The sequence below is a fragment of the Brassica napus genome, chromosome A1 (genome assembly GCF_020379485.1).
Source record: "Brassica napus cultivar Da-Ae chromosome A1, Da-Ae, whole genome shotgun sequence".
Taxonomy (NCBI): Eukaryota; Viridiplantae; Streptophyta; class Magnoliopsida; order Brassicales; family Brassicaceae; genus Brassica; species Brassica napus.
Window position 1 is genome coordinate 24,812,432 of NC_063434.1, and position 18,067 is coordinate 24,830,498.

The window sequence follows — 18,067 nt, forward strand, 5'->3', positions numbered from 1 at the left end:
CTACATTGTCCAAAAGCTGCAAACACTAAAACAATAATGGCCTAAACATGGAAGTTGCAGCTGGAAAGAACCATGCCTACTAAACTGAGGTTTCCCTTACACCCACACACACAAAAACGTAGTTGAAATTTTCCAACAAGGAATGAATATAAGTGTATCATCACATCATTTATAGACAAGATCCACATATGTTTCATTGTTGAATTTTTCATGGTCATATATTTATAGCCTGATAAGAGTTGTGAGACATAAGCTAGAATCTTGAGAGTTGAGACACAGACCAATCCAAGCAAAGAGATGTGCTTCTATGTAAGTAATATTAAGTCAATGGGTCGAATTTCAAACGAAAATCTTTTCTTGTCCTCAAATGATAGATGACAAGAGTTAGGTTCAACTTAAATGTTGATTCGGTTCTTTTCTTGTCCTCAAGGAGCAAAAACGAACTTTGTTCCACCATTATAGATAACTGAGCTAACCATAAAAAAAACATGTGACTGATATTAAAAGAAGAAGAAAAAACATTAATAAACATGTGACTAACAATGAGATCCATAAATCTCTCGGTTAATTATCTACTTATCATCACGTTTTTTAAAGTTTACACCTGGATTTCAGCAATCTAGTGGCGTATATTTCTTAACTGTGGTAGCCTCAAATAAAAAATTCCTAACTAAAATTAACTAATTACACAAAGATAAATAAATAATCTCACGTGGCCTAATACATCCACTTAGAATACGCGCCAGAATACACGTGGGACAAGAGAAGAACGTTATAAAAGCCACTCTTCCTTCACACTTCAACATCTCTCACACAACACACACTAATACGAATGTCAGTTTGTTTTACTTTCAATAAATTTTTGGTTATGATTCATTTCTTTGTTTAAACAAAAACATCACTTCTTCAAATTTATTTATTTAATATTAAATGAACTCAACGTTCAACGACCACCATCACCTAAAGAGAGAGCCTAATGACAACTCCGGCGTCGGAATCATATATCCTCCGTCACCTTCTCCGCTGCTAAAACTAAACAAAGACTCCCACGTCATCAAAAAGCCACCCTCGCCGTCGTCTTCCTCCTCTACCGCCGCGAAGCCTCGCCAGCCGGTGATCATCTACACGAACACGCCCAAAGTTATACACACCAATCCTAAAGATTTCATGGCTCTCGTCCAGAAACTCACCGGAATGTCTCACTCCGAGGAAGATTCCGGCGGTAGCAGCAGCGCGGTAACAGATCGTGGAGGAAAATCAATCAACCGGAGTGTCTCTGATCTCACCGTTGATAGAAAAGTTAACCGGACTCGCTGCGGTGGAGGCGGCGGTGGTGGTGGCGGTGGTGGTGGTGGACATAACAGCTACAACAGAACCTATTCAGGTCCGGGAGGAGCTAACGGGAAAGGGATTTTCTTCAGCAATACTACTATCTGCGAAGATAGTGAATCGTCCTCTGTGATCACAACCGATGAGAACATGGGAGGAGGAGGAGAGCATGGACATGTTAACTCGTCGCTACCGTATTCAGCGGTGGCTGTTTCTCCATTTCCTCATCCTCCGCCACCACCTCCACCGCCTCCTCAGTCCATGTACGATGGGACCAATGGGATTAACTACAGCTCTTACTTCTCGACGCTTTTGCCGGTGAATCCAGCTGATAATTTTCTTTGCGGGAATCAAAACTTTGCTAACTTTGATGATCCGCTTTACTTCATGCCTAATATGAGGAGCTCTTTCTCTTCTTCTTCCTCTTCTGGGTTTGATGGCTTAACTGAGTTTAGAGATTTTTGACATTGTTTTCATCAACAAAAACAAAAAAAAAAAATACATTTTTGATTTTTTTTTATTTTTTTTCCTATTCAGGAAAATAAATTTTGTTCTATTTTTATTTTATTGGAGGTTTTGAGAATGAACTAATAAATTTTGGCATTAGTTGTGATCCCCTTTACGTTTATTTTATAGTCGAAATAATGCTTTATGTGATCATATGTTGTTTTAAGGTCATTTTAAAAGCGACTCTTTTAAAAGCACCCAATTTGGGAATTTCTTAAAGGGGTTTTCACCAATAAAACAAATAAAAAATGTAGAAAAAAAAAGAAAATGAATGTAGAATAGTGAGATGAATACTTAAAATATTTTTTTGAGAAATCCATTACACTTTTTTTTTTTGGAGAAATCCATTACACATGTGATGTCATTTTACATATATATTAAGTTACTATAACTTAGTATAAAAGAGTAGCCTAACCCCATACAGCGCAACAAGACGAGGGGATCCCATCAAACCAGTTACACAAAGAGGCAGAGAAACTTCAAGAAAATGCACAACTCACTCATTAACAAAAGATGATTAGTTTCTTAGTTTAGTCTTTAATTCTTTGGCATAACATGCCATTGACAACAATCTTACAAAAGATGTGATCAGTTTCTTAGTTTTGTCTTTTATTCTTTGGCATCATAATGCCATTGACAACAATCTTTTCATTTTAGTCCGATCTTTCAATTTTATGTTTTTTTCTTCTATTTTTGATAACTTAATAAATCATTCTATTTTTTTCTCAAAATTGTCTTTACCAATGGATGGTAAAAAAGGAAAAAAAAGTTGAATAATGTGAGTGAAATCTTTTTTCTGGCAGATATACTCTAAAACTAGCCGCTACAAACTCTCTTATCCCAAACATGGAAATACTTTTATTAATTTCAAGATTTAACTCACGATATTGACTCATAACACACAAAAGCACGAGAAAAAAATTTCCATGCATACATGTACATATATGCAGTAAATATAGAAGACATAAGCATATACATACTGTGCAACTATTAAAAAAAAACATCCCCTTACTCATTTTTTCTTCTTGGTTTCGTTCTTGTCATCATGTTGGAGGATCACAGGAGCTGCCGGTATACTAAACCACCACTCTCTCAACCGCCTAATCAGCCGCTCGGTGCTTGCTCTTCTTGGCGGCGAGTACCTTGTGAAAAGCTCCACAAACACCAGTAAAAGCAAGTAACGTCCTGGAACAAAAGCCAACATGGTAGCTGCAACCACCATAGCAACTGCAAACTTCTCGCTAGCCTGAGGGAAAAGCGAGAATAGTAAGGCTCGGAACTTGAGGAGAATGATGTTTCCGTCTTGAATGTTCTGTTCCAGCTCCGAGATCCCGTTCTGGACTGCTAAAAGCTGTTCCATCGTGCTCATAGGTGGAGGAGCGGTTACTTTCAGCTCGACCGTGAGCTTTCCTCTGCTGAAACATCTTGTGAGAACCATGAAGACTGCGGAGAAGAGAGATGCAAGAGCAAAGACGTACACAAGCCATCCTTTCCAAATTATTAAACTGGAGAAGAGACAGAACACAGTAGACTTCATAGGATCGTCCCAATACAACAGAGACAAAACCACGTTCCCTGTTTCCATTACCGGAAGCATCAGTTCCTGCAATAAAAAAAAAACAGGAGTTCAAAAAATCGGTCCTAAACGAAACGATTTTTAAAAATCGGTCTAGGCGGCTGCCTAATGAATTATCCCATATAAAACGAGTAACTACCGCCTAGCGATCTATTGAACATTGATAAACATTTTGAACATTGATAAACACTGTTGTCACTTGCAATAAAAAAAAAGGAAAACATCAGTTCCTACCATTTTTAAACAATCGGTCTAGGCAGCCGGCTAATGAATTATCCATATAAAACGACTAACTTTCGCCTAGCGATTTACTGAACATTGTTGATAAACACTGTTTGATTTTTTTTACCTTCATGACGGCTAGGTTGGTGTCAATTCCCTCCATCTTGACACCATTAACAGTCTCTTGTGCAAGCACTACCTTCTCGTAGTTCTTACGTGACTCCTTCACTGCTCTCTCTAATGGATTCACATCTCCAACCACTACTTCACCCACCACAAGACTACTCGTCTTCTCACTCGTTCTGCTCCTTGGACTCGACCCTCCAAACACCGAACCCAGCTGTGAAACCATATCTGAAGCTGAGGAGTGTAACGTCCCTGCTAAATAAAATTGCATATACATAAAACATTAAGTGCACACGCTTTCAACAATCACACTCCTAGTTACTATCAAGAAAAATACCATCAGTTTTTATTATTCTAGTAGGTGTGCGGGTTGAGGTAGGTCGGTTCAACATAAATTGTACCGAATTAACCCGAAATAAAGTTCAGTTCAGTATTCGGTTAGTTTGATTTTTGAAAATTCCTATCAAACCTTTTGATTTCGGTTATATTTTGGTTTAAATTTTGTTAAAATTTCAGATAAGTTCATTAATTTCGGTTAGCTAAGTTCAAATTTTAGTTAGTTGGATTCGGGTTTTTGCTTTCGTTTGGTTATAGTTTCTTTTTTGTTAAGAAACCGAACTAAACTATTGCCAAACTTAACCGAAAACCAAACTTTTTTTAAAAAAAACCTACCGAATCGAACCGAACTCCTGACCAATTGCCAAACAATTGCCAAACCCGAACCGAAACCGATTTTTTTTTAAAAAAAAACCTACCGAATCCAACTGAACTCCTTACCAAACTAACCAAAAATTTCAGTTCAGTTTGGTTCAAAATCCCCGCCCTAAGAAGTAGTGTAAACCTGTATCTTTGGATCTATTTGATCGATGAAGCTCTCTTGAAGTAGACATCTCAGCAAGCGTCTCAAGAATCAGATCCCCACCAGGAAGCTGATCACAGAGATTAAACGGGAGAAGATTTTCATAACACATGGAGTTTGTCAAACTGAGTTCTTGGATAGCTTGCACACGTATGATCCCAAGTACAGCCTTCGAGAGCGCTTCGTCTCTCGCCAAACCAGCGATCTTGTACTTGTTTATGTATCTGTGAACGTATAACACTTCTCGTATAACAGCGAGCCAGTAATCACGGCGTGTGTGGCCTTTAAGCTCTGGGAACTCCATCACCACTGGTTCTGATCTAAGAAAAGAGATTCAACAAAAGGGTCATTCACCAAAAAACATAGCATTTTTTTTTCAGTTTTGTACAATGGCCTTACAGAGAGATAGACTTGTAAGAAACGGCCTTGTCGAAAAGCCGAGTGCCCCAAGGACCGGTTAACTCCGGTTTAACTATTTGCTTTAGATCTTCAGATAAGTCATACCGCTTTGGTTTGTCGTAAGAGACAACCTTTAAGGCCTCAAAGTATAGCGAATGGTCTGTTAGAATCAAGCGACCTGGCCATGTCGACATTCCAACATGTTCGAGAACTGGTTGTGTAGTAACCGTCCCGTCTATTTCCAGAATCTTCTCCTTTCTTGGTCGAACACCAGAGAGGAGAGATGATTCAGACTGAGTCCTCATCTTCTTTATTGCTCTATAAACAAAAAAAAAACGAACTGTCAACAAAGTGTGATTCCAGAAACATGAGTTAGGCTTGTAAGGATAAGAGACTTTACCTCTCAAGTCCACATAAGTACTTGTCGTAAACAGAGAACTGGAGCCGACCACCCGTTGAAGAAGTAAGCATACCAAACAGATTTTCACATATAATCACATCAGCTATGATAGGAACAGCTGGTGCTATCCGAGAGAAGGCTTCTAGACTCACTGTTGCATCTTCTTCAACACTGAGCAAAGCCTGGCTAGCAACAGCTGGGACTTCCCAGACAAACATCATGTCGAAAGTTAAACGACGAAACTTTTTATCAGCTAAATGACCAGTGACTCCCACAGAGAGTGAAAGTGCCCTGAAACAACAGTACTCTAGAAAGTTCCTTGCAAATAGAGAAGGCTGCTTTAGAGATTCAGATGCCTCTTGTTTGAAACTATCTCTCAGGTCATTTGCAGAAACACCAAGTATCCTGCATCAATAGCATATACACAACTAGCTTATATTTGATGGAAGCCTATCTACATTATTCATACAAGACAACCTTTGTGAGATAGAGAGATGAAGGGGAACGTACTTAGAACACCTGCGGACAACGACATTGGCGACAGGAGAGAGCTCAGGAATCCAGTTGGTGCCAGCAGATGGAGATCTTCCCATTTCTTCGATCTCTTCATCGAAGGAGCTTTGTTTACCGAGCAGCCATTTGAAAGAAGAGTCTTTAACCAAACCTTCCAGCATGTTCATGGTTTTGCTCGACATTGGCATAGAACTTGGCCTTACCTTAGCCACCGACCTTGTTCTGTCTGAAACAATCACTCAATTGAGTTAAATGCAAACTTTATCAGCTGAAGGTGGTTGGAGGGTAGGTTTTGATAAAAACATTTTCCTAATTAAAAAGAAAGACTAATCACCTCAAATCTACAGAGAGAAATAAAAAAAAAGAAAACAGAGATTTTGACTATTCCAGAAAAATTAACTCTTTTTATTTTTTATTTCAGGAAGAGCATTTAATCAGATGATGATCTCAGAGAACCAACCTCAGATCTTTAAGGCTTTCGAAAAGATAAAGAGTGTTTCCCTCTCACAATCCAGACGCTTCGTTCTCGAATGATACGATCAATTTTAGGGCTTTTTTAAAAAAAAATCTTGATACCTCGAGAGAAACTGTATTCCAATGGGGGAGGGCTCTCTCAGATTCTGACTTGATCTAGGGTTTATCCAAAAAGACAACACGCAAACAAGAGAGAGAGAGCGACGGTAAGAATAAGGCCTTCCCGAATTGTTCTCCGCCTTGGTGGTGGTGGTCGCTCGTTAAGACACGGTCACGCGAATCACGTGATTGCAAAACGTGGTTTTTATCCACGTCAGCAGATACACGTCAGCATATTTAAACGGTTCGGATTGAAAGAAAAGACTTTTATCGTATATGAAGTAATCTTATCCCTCTACAGGTGTCTTTTCACGATTAGTTGTCGTAAACTTTATCCCGATCAAATGAAACAGGAAAAGATAAAACCTTTTCTAGAATCCACGAGGATCGAAGACGACGAGGTGAAAATCAGTGTAGAGAATGACTTCAAAGGACACCTTGAAGAATTTGAGGTTCAATGATTTTGATAGAGAGAGAGAATATTAAGTTGGGTAAGAAGATAAGGTTGTATGTTTTATAGATTTCTTCTATAAATGGCAAAAACTGTTTCACAAAAGACAAGACTCAAAAATAGTTTTATAAACCAAGAGAAATACAACGGAGTGTGTATGTTCCTGTTACATTAAACTCATCGTGTATGTTGATTCCGTATCTAAACTCTGCCTCATTGCTTTTCTTAGATCGATCATTCCTTATTATTATTAAAGCTTTAGATCATGTGATACACAGCTCAGTCATAATTGTACATTTTTGTCATGATTTAGATTTGATACACAGCTCAGTCATTCCTGATCAAATAATCTCCATCATCATCCTGCCAGAAACAACAGTATCAATCAGACAAAGAGACCCTAAACTAACAACCATATACCCATATTCATTCCATCAAGCAAAGAAACTTCCAAGGTGCTAACTTCAGAGATCATCCAATGCTAAGACCTTGCTCCGACACCGCACATTATCTCAGTCTTTGATGTACGATACTGATGTAATGTAATTAACACCGAAAGCTTCTCTTATCAGTAAAAAGTTGAAAAAATTCAAAACCTGAAAAGGACCCGCGAGTTTGCGTTCCTCCTGTTTTCATCTTGTAGCAAACACCTAAAGTTACACCTCCAGTTTCCAGCCTTGAGGCGACGATATCACCATCAGGATTTCTCTATGAACCACAATCAAATTCTGCATAAATCTTAGCAACATATATAGTAGTAGGCAACAAGAATACTAAATAGGGAACAAAGAAAGTTTGCCGAGAGCTGCATTATTTGATAACAAACAAAAAAAACAGCTTGAGATTACAAATTAGCTTTGGTAATGAAATACAACAGTTGTCTCTCTCTCTTTTACAACAAACAGAAGAACGTTAAAGAGACCAAAAGTGAAAATGGCTTCATTCACTAAAACTGGGCACATTGCTACATTCTTTTTCTTCCTTTTTACAACGGAAGAAGAATGTCTTGGGACTCCAAACAGAAGAAAGCAAGTAGACAAACCTTTGATCATGTTTCAGCAGCAGCCTCAGGGACGTCGTAAGAGCCTGCTGTTACTTCTTCTGCTAACCACAATCCAGGGAAAAGAGTCTGCAACCATTGAAAATTCAAATGAAAATTCAAATTGTGTTATAGAGGGGGAGAGAGAGAGAGAGAGAGGAGCTTTTTTTTTACATTCATTTGCTTCTGAACAGTTCTTGGTCTCTTCTTGGGCCTACGAGGAGGCTTTTTGCCAACGAAGGCAGTGAAATCATCTTCGATCTCTTCTCTCAACAAAGAAACAGAGAATTTCAATTTCTTCTGCGGCGATGAATCTCCTTCGTGACTACCTCCTCTCTTGACGACGACGCCAGTGATCCTCGTGGCCTCCTCATCTCCCGGCTCGTTGCAAGCAGCTCTCCTCGTCCTCAGATTCCACGGCCGAGCTGCTGCTGCATCGCCTCCTCCTCCGTTCCCCAAAGTCGAGACCTTTGGTGGATCGAGCCTTAGCTTCCCGTCTCCAGCGGGAGATCTGTGATCGGGAGAAGAAGAAGGGGGGAGCTTGACGCACTTGAGGAATCTCTGGTGACCCCATCGGAGATAAGGTAAGGTGAAGTTGTGGAGGCGCTTTGATCTCTCCGGGGGCGGAGGGAACTCCATAAGATTCTTTTTTTCGGAGTTTATTCTCAGACGCCCTTATTGGAAAATATCTATTCTCCATATCCCCTCTCTATTCTCAATACCCTTTTGTATTTGCAAACCCTAAACTAACCTTCCATTTATTTATTATATATCATCCACCTCATAACATTTATATCTTGAATTAAATAAATCAACCACCATCATGGCCCACAAACAACCTTAACCAATGAAATTGAAGATGGCCCCACATGTCTTCACTCTCCCACTGCTCCTCGTACGTACAGCTCTTCTTCTTCATTTTCCATAGGCGATTTTGAAGCTTCTAAAACAGGTATTTAAAGTTCGTTTTTGATGATTTTTTTTAAGAAATATCATTTAAATATAGCATATATCATGGGTAATGTTTAAAATATAAGATTTCATGAAAAATTTGAGATTTTAAGGACGATTTTGAATACTGTGTTAGTTGATATTAGGTTATTTTATGTACTTTTCTGATTAAATGTTTAAAAAAATATCATTTAAATGTAGTGTATATGATAGGTAATGTTAAAAATGTACTCATGAAACTATGTTTATGGGTTTTAGATGGAGATATATATATATATATATATATATATATATATATATATTTAAGTCTGTTTTTGATGATTTTTATTTGTTAATTCCTTTTAATCTCATTAAGATAGAGTAAATATCCGAACAAATTCGTCTTTAATAGTTTATTAGTTAGTGGAAGGACAATTTCTGGGTATTACAAAGATAACTAGTTTTACTAAGAAAAAATAGATTTACTGGTATTACTGATACTACTATGTTTACTAGTTCTACTAGTATTACTGGTATTACTTTGTTTGTAGATTTAAAAGAACTAGTATTAGCGAGAGAGGACTGTAGGGTGTGAGAATGAAATATTTGCCTTAATATTGATAATTTTTATGATAATTCCATTTTATTTCAGGAAAAATGCAAAATCCGCATTGCACAATCATTTGTTTTGATTACGGGGGATATTATATGAAAGATGGGGCTGAAATAAAATGGATATCAGGAGATGGTGAAGGTGAAGATGAAATTCACACGATTGTGTTGAAAAAATCAGTGGAGGAGGTGACATACACTTGTTTGGTTGAGCGTATTTTCAGAAAGATCATGGTAGATGAATCTAAGATGGAAGCGAGGATTAGTTACTTCCCAATGGTGTTGAATTCGAACAAGCCATCATATATCTGGAATGATGAAGACGTGTTTGGATATTTACTGCAAGTAAATCATGAGCAGTGTAGAAGTGTTCTACATGTGGAGTTCAGCAATGATATATACAAAACGAATGAAGAAGTGCAACTTTTAGAAGATAATGATGAAACTGATGCCTATGCCGGTCTATCCGATAGAGAGACTACTGATAGAGAGGCTACTGATAGAGATGCTACTGATAGAGAGGCTCCTGATACAGAGGGTGGTGAAGAATATGGTACTGATGAATATGGTACTGAGAGAGATGGTAATGATGGTGTGCTCACATTCTACGAAGACGTTGCGATGCATGAGAATTTAACCGAAAGAGATGAGCATGTGTTTGGAGATACAGAAGTAAGACCATCAGTTGAAGTCACACCTGTTGTTTATAAGACTCGGGATGATGGTATGGATTTGGTTTTAAACCAAGAATTTAGATCTAAGGAGGAAGCACAAGTTCATATTCAGACGGCTTCTCATCAGAAATGTTTTGAGTATGACATAATTAAGTCGGACAGAGTGAGGTATGTGATAAAATGCCGAGGAGCAAAAGACGGCTGCAAGTGGTTTGTGCGAGTTGCAAAGCTAGTGAACTCAGATCGTTGGACGGTTAGAAGTTACATCAAGCAGCATACATGTTCTGTTGTTACGACAAGAACACTGCCTAATAGAAGGAGAGGCACACCACAAATCGTTGCGGCTATGTTGGCTCAAGATTATCCCGGTAGTTTTGACACACCAGTTCCCACTACTCTGGTCGATTTGGTTCATCGTAGGATTGGTGTGCATGTATCATACCCAACAGCATGGAGAGGAAGAAGACAAGCTGCTAATGAAGTGCGAGGAAGTCCAGAAGAGAGCTTTTCTTTATTACACAGTTACATGTACATGCTCGAAAAGACGAATCCTGACACTGTAACTCGTGTGGTAGTGGATGAGGCCAACAAATTTAAGTATCTGTTTTTTGCCTTGGGAGCTAGCATAGAAGGGTTCAGCGCGATGAGGAAAGTCCTCATTGTGGATGCAACACACCTCAAGAATGTTTATGGTGGAGTTCTATTTGTTGCGGCTGCTCAGGATCCTGATCATCACACCTACCCAATTGCTTTCGGTGTAGCAGATGGTGAAAAAAATGATAGCTGGATGTGGTTTATGGAACAGTTGAAATCAGTGATAGGAGATGTCCCGGGATTGGTATTTCTTTCAGATAGAAACAAAAGCTTGATCAATGCAGTAGGTGCAGTGTTCCCTCAGGCCGCTCATGGGTATTGTATATGGCATTTGTCTCAAAATGTTAAAGGCCACGTCCGTAACCACAGAGACACTTGTGCATTTAAGTTTATGGAGTGCGCACACGCTTATACAGTGGCTGAGTTCTTGAACCTTTATGATGCTTTTCGCAGAAGGTATCCTTCTGCAGCGGAGTATCTTGACAAAAATGTTGAAGAGAGGAAATGGGCTAGATGTTACTTTGAAGGAGATAGGTACAATGTTGACACCACCAATTCAGTGGAATCTTTTAATGGTGTAATTAAGGAAGCAAGAAAGTTCACCTTGCTACCAATGTTTGATGTCATCATTGCAAAAATGGCTGAATGGTTTAATAAACATAGGAAAGAGGCAGCTGAGATACCACCTACACTAAAGCTTGTGCCTATTGTGGAAACAGAAATGTCCAAAAGATGTGTTGATGGAGGGTTTCTTGAGGTTGATGAGTTAAACAGTTTCCATCTTGAGTACAGTGTGAAAGGTAGTGATGGGAAGGTTTATACCGTTGATATGGCTATGTTCACTTGCAGCTGTGAGCAATTTGATAAAGACAAATACCCATGTGTTCATGCTGTAGCCGCTGCCACATTCATGACTGATAAAGCGGGAAGGGAACTCCATTTATCTGAGTATTGTACTAAGTATTATTGGGTTGAGCTATGGGCTTTGGCTTATCATAGGACAATATATCCTGTTCCTCATATGTCTGATTGGGTTATACCAGAAGAAGTTAGAGCACTGAAAGTACTTCCTCCGGATTATGATGTCAAGAAAGGAAGACTACAACAAACAAGGTTTCCATCAGCAGGAGAATCTCGTGGAAGAGGAAAAAGGGGCAAAGGGAGTGGCAGAGGAAAAGCCAGAGGCACGGGGAGAACCAGAGGAGAAGGTATGGCAGCATATTTTGAATGTGGAAGTGCTTCGGGTTCAGGTGTTTGATTGTGTTATTTGGACTACTAGGATTACTGATATAACTATGTGTTATTTGGAGTACTAGAAATACTGGTTTTATTATGTGTTATTCGGACTACTATGGTTATTGGTATTACTAAGTGTTATTTGGACTACTAGAATAACTGGTATTACTAAGTGTTATTAGGACTACTACGGTTACTAGTATTACTAAGTGTTATTTGGACTACATATGTATTAGTAGCAATATTTATGTTTAGTATATAGAATCAATATATTTTCATGATTATTATCAATTCGTAGACTAGTTACTTAGTAAATATATATTAAGACTATTTTTAATGATTATTTCAACAGTTTAAGAAAAACTCTTTTCAGTTTTCCAAAAATCTCTCTTAACTTTTATTGTTAGTGTATGAATGGTTAGGCCATAGTAAGGAAAACTAAAAAAATAAGTATTCCTGGCAAATATTTGATGAAAATGTCTAGTTTAATGATAAGCATAGTGCAAAAGCATCGGTTTTACTACTAAAAAGCACAATTTCTCATGGTTTTACTAGATAAATGTAAAATTTCTCAAAAAATTACTATGTGTAAGGTAGTATTACTAAGTCCTTGAAGCTTACCAAGAATTACTAAGTGTAATCAAAATATAATATCAAAATATATGAGAGCTGCACGTTTTACATGTGCACTTTTTATCCATGCTCGTTTTACATGTGGTTTGCATTTTACATGTAAATAGTTTTTAATTATTCCCAAATTTTTGAAGTATTTTTCCAAAATTTTGAAGTATTTTTTTAAATTTTTGAGCAGAGTTTTCCCTGTAATTTCGAGTTACCACACCTATTTTCCAAAAAAATATCACAACCAGAAACATAATATAACATTCAAAAGCAGAAACATAACATCCTAACAAGTTCAAGAAAAGCATTTTAGGCAGAAACATAACATCCTAACTTGAATAATACATACATAACATAAACATTTTAGGCCTTTGTTTTAAGCTTCTTCTTTGGCACTTCTAGCTCATCAGTCTTTCCCTCAGTGAAAGGAGACTGCACCCACCGTGATGGTTCACCTTTTCTCTTCTCCGGCAGCGGCGTACATGGTTTCAATGTAGCAGCAGTCTTTTTCGGCCTGCCTCTCTTCTTAGGTGCACCATCAACTTTCTTTTTCTCAGCTTTAGCTTTCTTTTTTGCAGTAAGATCAGTTTATATTCTTCTAGTTTCTACTAAAAAGAGTATATACATATACCTTTGTTTTTCCAAGAGCAGTATATATATCTTCTAAAGGATAACCCTTCATGCTACTCTTGGTAAACCGGCTCTTGCACATCCTAGGACAATCTTCACAGGGACTGTCTGCAGAGAGTCTAAATTTTTTTCCCAGCTTAGGAATACACTCAAAAGCCAAAACCTACCCAAATATTGTCACAGTATCAGATCTCTGGTTATAAAACAACTAATATTTTACTAAATTGTATGCTTTACCTGTAACGGAATTACAAATCCAGGAAAGCCGCATGCCGGGTGCACTTCACCCTTCAAAAGCTCCATCATATGCTTGATGTTCTTTACTGCATCCTCAAATGTTAGACGACCCCAAGGAAATGTTTTGCAAGCTTCCAAATCATCCACAACCCTTAAGATGAACGGGTCTACTGGTCCGGTATCCTTTGCCTGTCCTCTGATAACCCGACCAAGAAAGAACAAAACAGCCATCTTCAATCTATCATTACATGCCGTCTTCATAGACAACAACTTCTGCTCCACATCTGTTATGGTGATCTTCTTTAGTCCACCAAAGTAATAATCTACAAACTTAGTACCCCCGAGCTTCAAATATTTCCTCGGATACTCATGGCAGTCTAAGCCAGAGATGAGGGCATGCTCCCTCATAGAATAGCGGATGGGCACACCATTCACGCCAAACCATGCAACATCTTCTTCTTCTTCAGTACGAATGGTGCGCATCAGTAACATCCACATTGCTTGGAGCTTCAAGTATTTTTCAGAAGGCATGTGGAAGAAATGACGAAACTGAGGATGGCTTGTGAACCATTTAACTTCCTCCTTCAGCTTCTTAATCACGTCGACTGTGTCCTTCACAGAGCACTTGGTCTGAATCTTGCAAGTCTTCGTAAACTCAGTGCTCTTGAAATAAAATTCAAGGGGCTGCGGTGGTTGCCTTGCCTGCAACCATAATATATATATATATATATGTATTAGTCATTTATTACTACTAAAACTATTATACTTTCTCACAAACAATGATTAGTATAAATTGCAAAAAAAAATTACCTTAGATGATACAGCAGACATGTCTTCACTTTCAGAATCAAGTGAGAGCGAAACTGCAGTCTTTTCTCTCACTCGAGTACTCTCTTCATGGACTACATCTTCTCCAACCGGCTCATTCTCATCTGAGACTGCCTTTCTAGCTCTAGTTCTAGTGGAGACTCCACCGGAAAAACTAGATGGATTCTTTCTTTTTCGACCCTTTATTTTCTGTACAAGATGTTAATCAAAACAACTCAATTACTTTATATGCAATAGCTCAATAAAACTTCACCATGATTTTTATTTCTCCTTTTCTAGTAAAACCAAAATAATATTATACCTCAGAGGGTTCACACAGATCAGGAGAGAGATCATCACTATTGTTCCTGTCAGATTGCTCTTCCACATGCTCTTTTACAACAGGAGCAACGTTTTCTCGGGCTCTTGTGGAGTTCTCACTTTTCTTCTGAGTCGATTTTTTTCTTCCATGCTTGCCTGCCATTATCTCCTCCTTCCTCTGAACATCCAAAAATAAAATAACACAAACAACACACATTCATGTACAATCCAGAATAATTACTTTATGTAATCTAAAAACCATTCATTCAATCAAATTAATCTTCAATTTCCCCTAATTTTTATCTGACATAAATATCAAACAAAACGAAATCAAGGTTAAGAAATTACTTACAAAGATGAAGAATGTCGATTTGAGAGTCTTGATTAAAACAGAGGAAGAAGAAGAAAGGAGAAGAAACGATGAGTCTCGATTTAGGGTTTTTGTTGGAGAGAAGACAAGAGGGAGCCTCTTTGTCGTCGTTTCTGGGAATCAAAAGAAAAGGGGGGAGAACACGAAAAAAAGAGAGAGAAGAGAGAAGAAACTGAAACGCATCGTTTAAGTTTATGAACTGGGTTATACCCATATGTGTTTGGATGGGTCGGGTTTGGGTGGTTGGATTATGTAATTATCTGATTTAGTTAGGGTTGTATATGTATTTAACACGTTTTTGTATTTAAAAAAAAATAGAAAACAAATTATATTTTAATGATGGGAGAAGTTAGAGCTTTTCAAAGGTCCCAGGGGCGTCTGAGAATAAAGTCCCTTTTTTTCTCCTCTCTTTGCAATTTCTTCTGGTGAGCTTTCCTTTCCTTTGGAGCAACTTCAAAGTTTCGTTTTTTTTTTTTGGGTTCAAAGTTTCTCTGCTGTGTATTTATTCTCAACAAGTTTGCTTTTTATTCTCTTTGTTCGAATTATTTTAGGGGAGAGAGAAAGTTGGGGGAGCGATTGAAACGCTGTAACTTGATCCATCGTTTGTTTTTCTTCCGACTCGTTTAAGGTTGAGGAGGGTAAAACATAAAGAGAAGAATTACATTTTTTGGAGGGACAATATAGTTTGGTTAACTTAATTATAGAGTCAAAAAAATACATATAATAACATATCATCCCCACCAATTATACAATTACATATCTTTTTCTCCAAATTCTTTTCATAAAAACCACATAATCTGTTTATTTTATCTTTCAAATAGAATAAAATTTGATTTGTTCTTAAGCAAAAAAAAAAAGTTTTGATTTGTTTTTCAAGGAAATACTGACTATGCTATTTTGCGCTCTCGCTGCCTTTTTTTTATGGGCTTATTGGTCTGATAGCCATATTTCAAATATAAATGAAGAGAGCAACAATGATTTTGACGTAATTCATTGTCAGATTTTTTGGCTTGATTCCATCCGGTTATACCCTTCACCATAACAAATTGTCGGTTCGTTGTTATAAAGTGAATGACGTGGAGGGTTTGTCTGCCACAGTAACAATTACATATAATAGGGATCATTGTGCACAACTGTCTTGAACACGTATGAAGGAGGATATAAATCAAGAGTAGTGACGAACAGATGTGAAGGAGATAGAGTCTCTGTAAACATAACGGCGATCTGAAGATGATGACATAAATCATATTCCGATTGTATTGCTTTCCATACTACGTCACGTACGTGAAATGGTTTATTGTAAGTTCATTTACAATGGAGTGATGGTGTTCTCAATTTTAGAACCGTGATAAGGTGCATGATGAAAGTAAAATATGAAATGGTTTACATAAAGTCAAGCCGAGTTTAGTAAAACCGTCCAATTTAGACGATGAAACTTTCCGTTTGACATTAGTCAGATGGAATGTAATATATATTATGAACGTAACTAGATACATGTGAAGAATCTTCTTTCCATTCCACATGAACTACATAAAGTAGAATAGGTGTATGCACATGATCTAAAATAACCACTTACGTAGACGCTAATGTATACGGTTGTGCAGAGAAGATGATGTATTTTCTGCAGTAAATGGCCACTAATGGATTGCAGCTATTCCATATAAAAGATTAGGAGGAAGCCACGTAAATAGACGGAGTTATTAGAGATGTTTTACTGTGCAGAGTTAAACAAGTGGTGTAAATTAGAACGTGTACCAATAAGTGTTGTATTCCATCTAATTACCACTGTAAGTCCATCTGAAGGAATTCAAAAGCAAGAAGGTGAAGAAAGCAAGGATTACCTAATTTGAGGGAACGACCAAGTAATTTTCATTGCTATTATTCTAATAAATCGAGTTTCCCAATTACACCTCAACCCCTAAATACTAAACCATAAACTCTAATTAATAAATCTTAAACCTAACTATAAATCATAAATCCAAATATAAAACCAAAACCCAAATAAAATGAAAAAAAATAAATAACATAGTACATATCGGAAACATTATGATATATCTATAATTACATGAAAGAAGTTAATGCTGACCCCAAACATACTCCCTCACATTCTAAATGCTTAACCAATGTCAACCCCACTTTTTCATAAACTAAACCCAAATTTTTAAAAGCCTGTAAAATGCATTACCATTCTACATAAGGCATATAGAATAGAAATGGCAAAAATGTATTTGCAATCTAAAGATCATCTTAACATATTTTTCAAATGCTAATATGGTCATGCCTTCATGGAAGGTGGTAATGCTTGTCCCAATGCCAACTCCAATTGTACATAAACTAAACCCTATCAACTATCACTAAATCCTACATAAAAATATAAATCCTAATCCAATGTCAACTCCAATGTTCCATAAATTGAACTCTATCCACTAATCACTAAACCCTATATGGAAATATAAACCCTAATCCAATGTCAACCCCAATCTTTCATAAACTAAACCCCCAAGTATATGCATTTCCATACTACATGAGCAATAGAATATAAAATGTTACAAACGATATAGCACAGTACATATATATATTGTTCAAATTTTGAAGTGTCTATGATTGTAGGGATAGAGGTAATGCTTACACCAAATCCAGATTGTTGTGGGAAAAGAAACGAAGATTAACGGCATTAGAAAAAAGAGGTGGAAGAGACAACATCATTTATGTATCATTCCCATTCAACATCACATTGTATTCTGTTTTATTTGATGTCATAATAAATATTATTCTATTTACATTCAATATATTATTTCTCTTTACAAAATCATATACAGACTAATATAAACCACATATAAACACCCTTCCAATTCATCCATGACAAACCTGAAGAACAAAATGAAAATGAAGACACACGTTAGTTTATAAGTTTGAAGGAAATGACATCATATGAGATATGCTACTAGTATATGCATTACTTTATGCTTAAGTTAAATGTTTAGTTGTGTCAATTCCAAATAGCCTATGCAAGTAAAGAAGTAACATGTGCAACTAGAATT

General features: G+C 37.3%; 3 protein-coding genes across 8 annotated transcripts; 1 reads left to right on the forward strand and 2 right to left on the reverse strand.

The window, feature by feature from the left end:
- Positions 1-589: 589 nt before the first annotated feature.
- Positions 590-2,920, forward strand: LOC106366771 (VQ motif-containing protein 20-like). Its single transcript, XM_013806434.3, has one exon. It carries the CDS (start codon positions 931-933, stop codon positions 1,792-1,794), a length of 864 nt encoding a protein of 287 aa, XP_013661888.3. The 5' UTR covers positions 590-930; the 3' UTR covers positions 1,795-2,920.
- On the reverse strand, positions 2,672-6,714 carry LOC106347077. 3 transcript variants are annotated; one of them, XM_048738354.1, is made up of 7 exons: positions 6,508-6,714; positions 5,929-6,157; positions 5,419-5,823; positions 5,019-5,336; positions 4,602-4,939; positions 3,762-4,015; positions 2,672-3,439 (listed from the first exon to the last, which is right to left on the reverse strand). In XM_048738354.1, the coding sequence occupies exons 2-7, from the start codon at positions 6,117-6,119 to the stop codon at positions 2,849-2,851; spliced, it is 2,097 nt and encodes a 698-aa protein (XP_048594311.1). In that variant the 5' UTR covers positions 6,120-6,157; positions 6,508-6,714; the 3' UTR covers positions 2,672-2,848. The 3 variants fall into 3 exon arrangements, with proteins under 3 accessions (XP_048594311.1, XP_048594313.1, XP_048594308.1); XM_048738356.1 differs by having other exon boundaries at positions 3,762-4,012; positions 6,508-6,680; XM_048738351.1 differs by having other exon boundaries at positions 5,929-6,169; positions 6,392-6,622.
- Positions 6,491-15,638, reverse strand: LOC106379991. 4 transcript variants are annotated; one of them, XR_007315569.1, is made up of 5 exons: positions 15,420-15,638; positions 8,169-8,639; positions 7,998-8,084; positions 7,552-7,663; positions 6,491-7,318 (listed from the first exon to the last, which is right to left on the reverse strand). XR_007315569.1 is itself a non-coding variant. In XM_048738377.1 (4 exons), exons 2-3 carry the CDS (start codon positions 8,631-8,633, stop codon positions 8,004-8,006), a joined length of 546 nt encoding a protein of 181 aa, XP_048594334.1. In that variant the 5' UTR covers positions 8,634-8,639; positions 15,420-15,638; the 3' UTR covers positions 6,491-7,663; positions 7,998-8,003. The 4 variants fall into 4 exon arrangements, 2 of the variants coding, with proteins under 2 accessions (XP_048594334.1, XP_048594335.1); XR_007315570.1 differs by having other exon boundaries at positions 7,552-7,683; XM_048738377.1 differs by having other exon boundaries at positions 6,491-7,663.
- Positions 15,639-18,067: the final 2,429 nt, after the last annotated feature.

Bases quoted from the DNA above. Each gene is read 5' to 3' on its own strand.
- LOC106366771 (XM_013806434.3), top strand. From the start codon at position 931: ATGAACTCAACGTTCAACGACCACCATCACCTAAAGAGAGAGCCTAAT.
- LOC106347077 (XM_048738354.1), bottom strand. From the start codon at position 6,119: ATGCCAATGTCGAGCAAAACCATGAACATGCTGGAAGGTTTGGTTAAA. The intron at 5,337-5,418 runs GTAAAGTCTCTT...TTTTGTTTATAG, and splicing joins TACTTATGTGGACTTGAGAG to AGCAATAAAGAAGATGAGGA. The intron at 4,016-4,601 runs GTTTACACTACT...AATTTTATTTAG, and splicing joins AAATAGATCCAAAGATACAG to CAGGGACGTTACACTCCTCA.
- LOC106379991 (XM_048738377.1), bottom strand. From the start codon at position 8,633: ATGGAGTTCCCTCCGCCCCCGGAGAGATCAAAGCGCCTCCACAACTTC. The intron at 8,085-8,168 runs GTAAAAAAAAAG...CAATGGTTGCAG, and splicing joins CTGTTCAGAAGCAAATGAAT to ACTCTTTTCCCTGGATTGTG.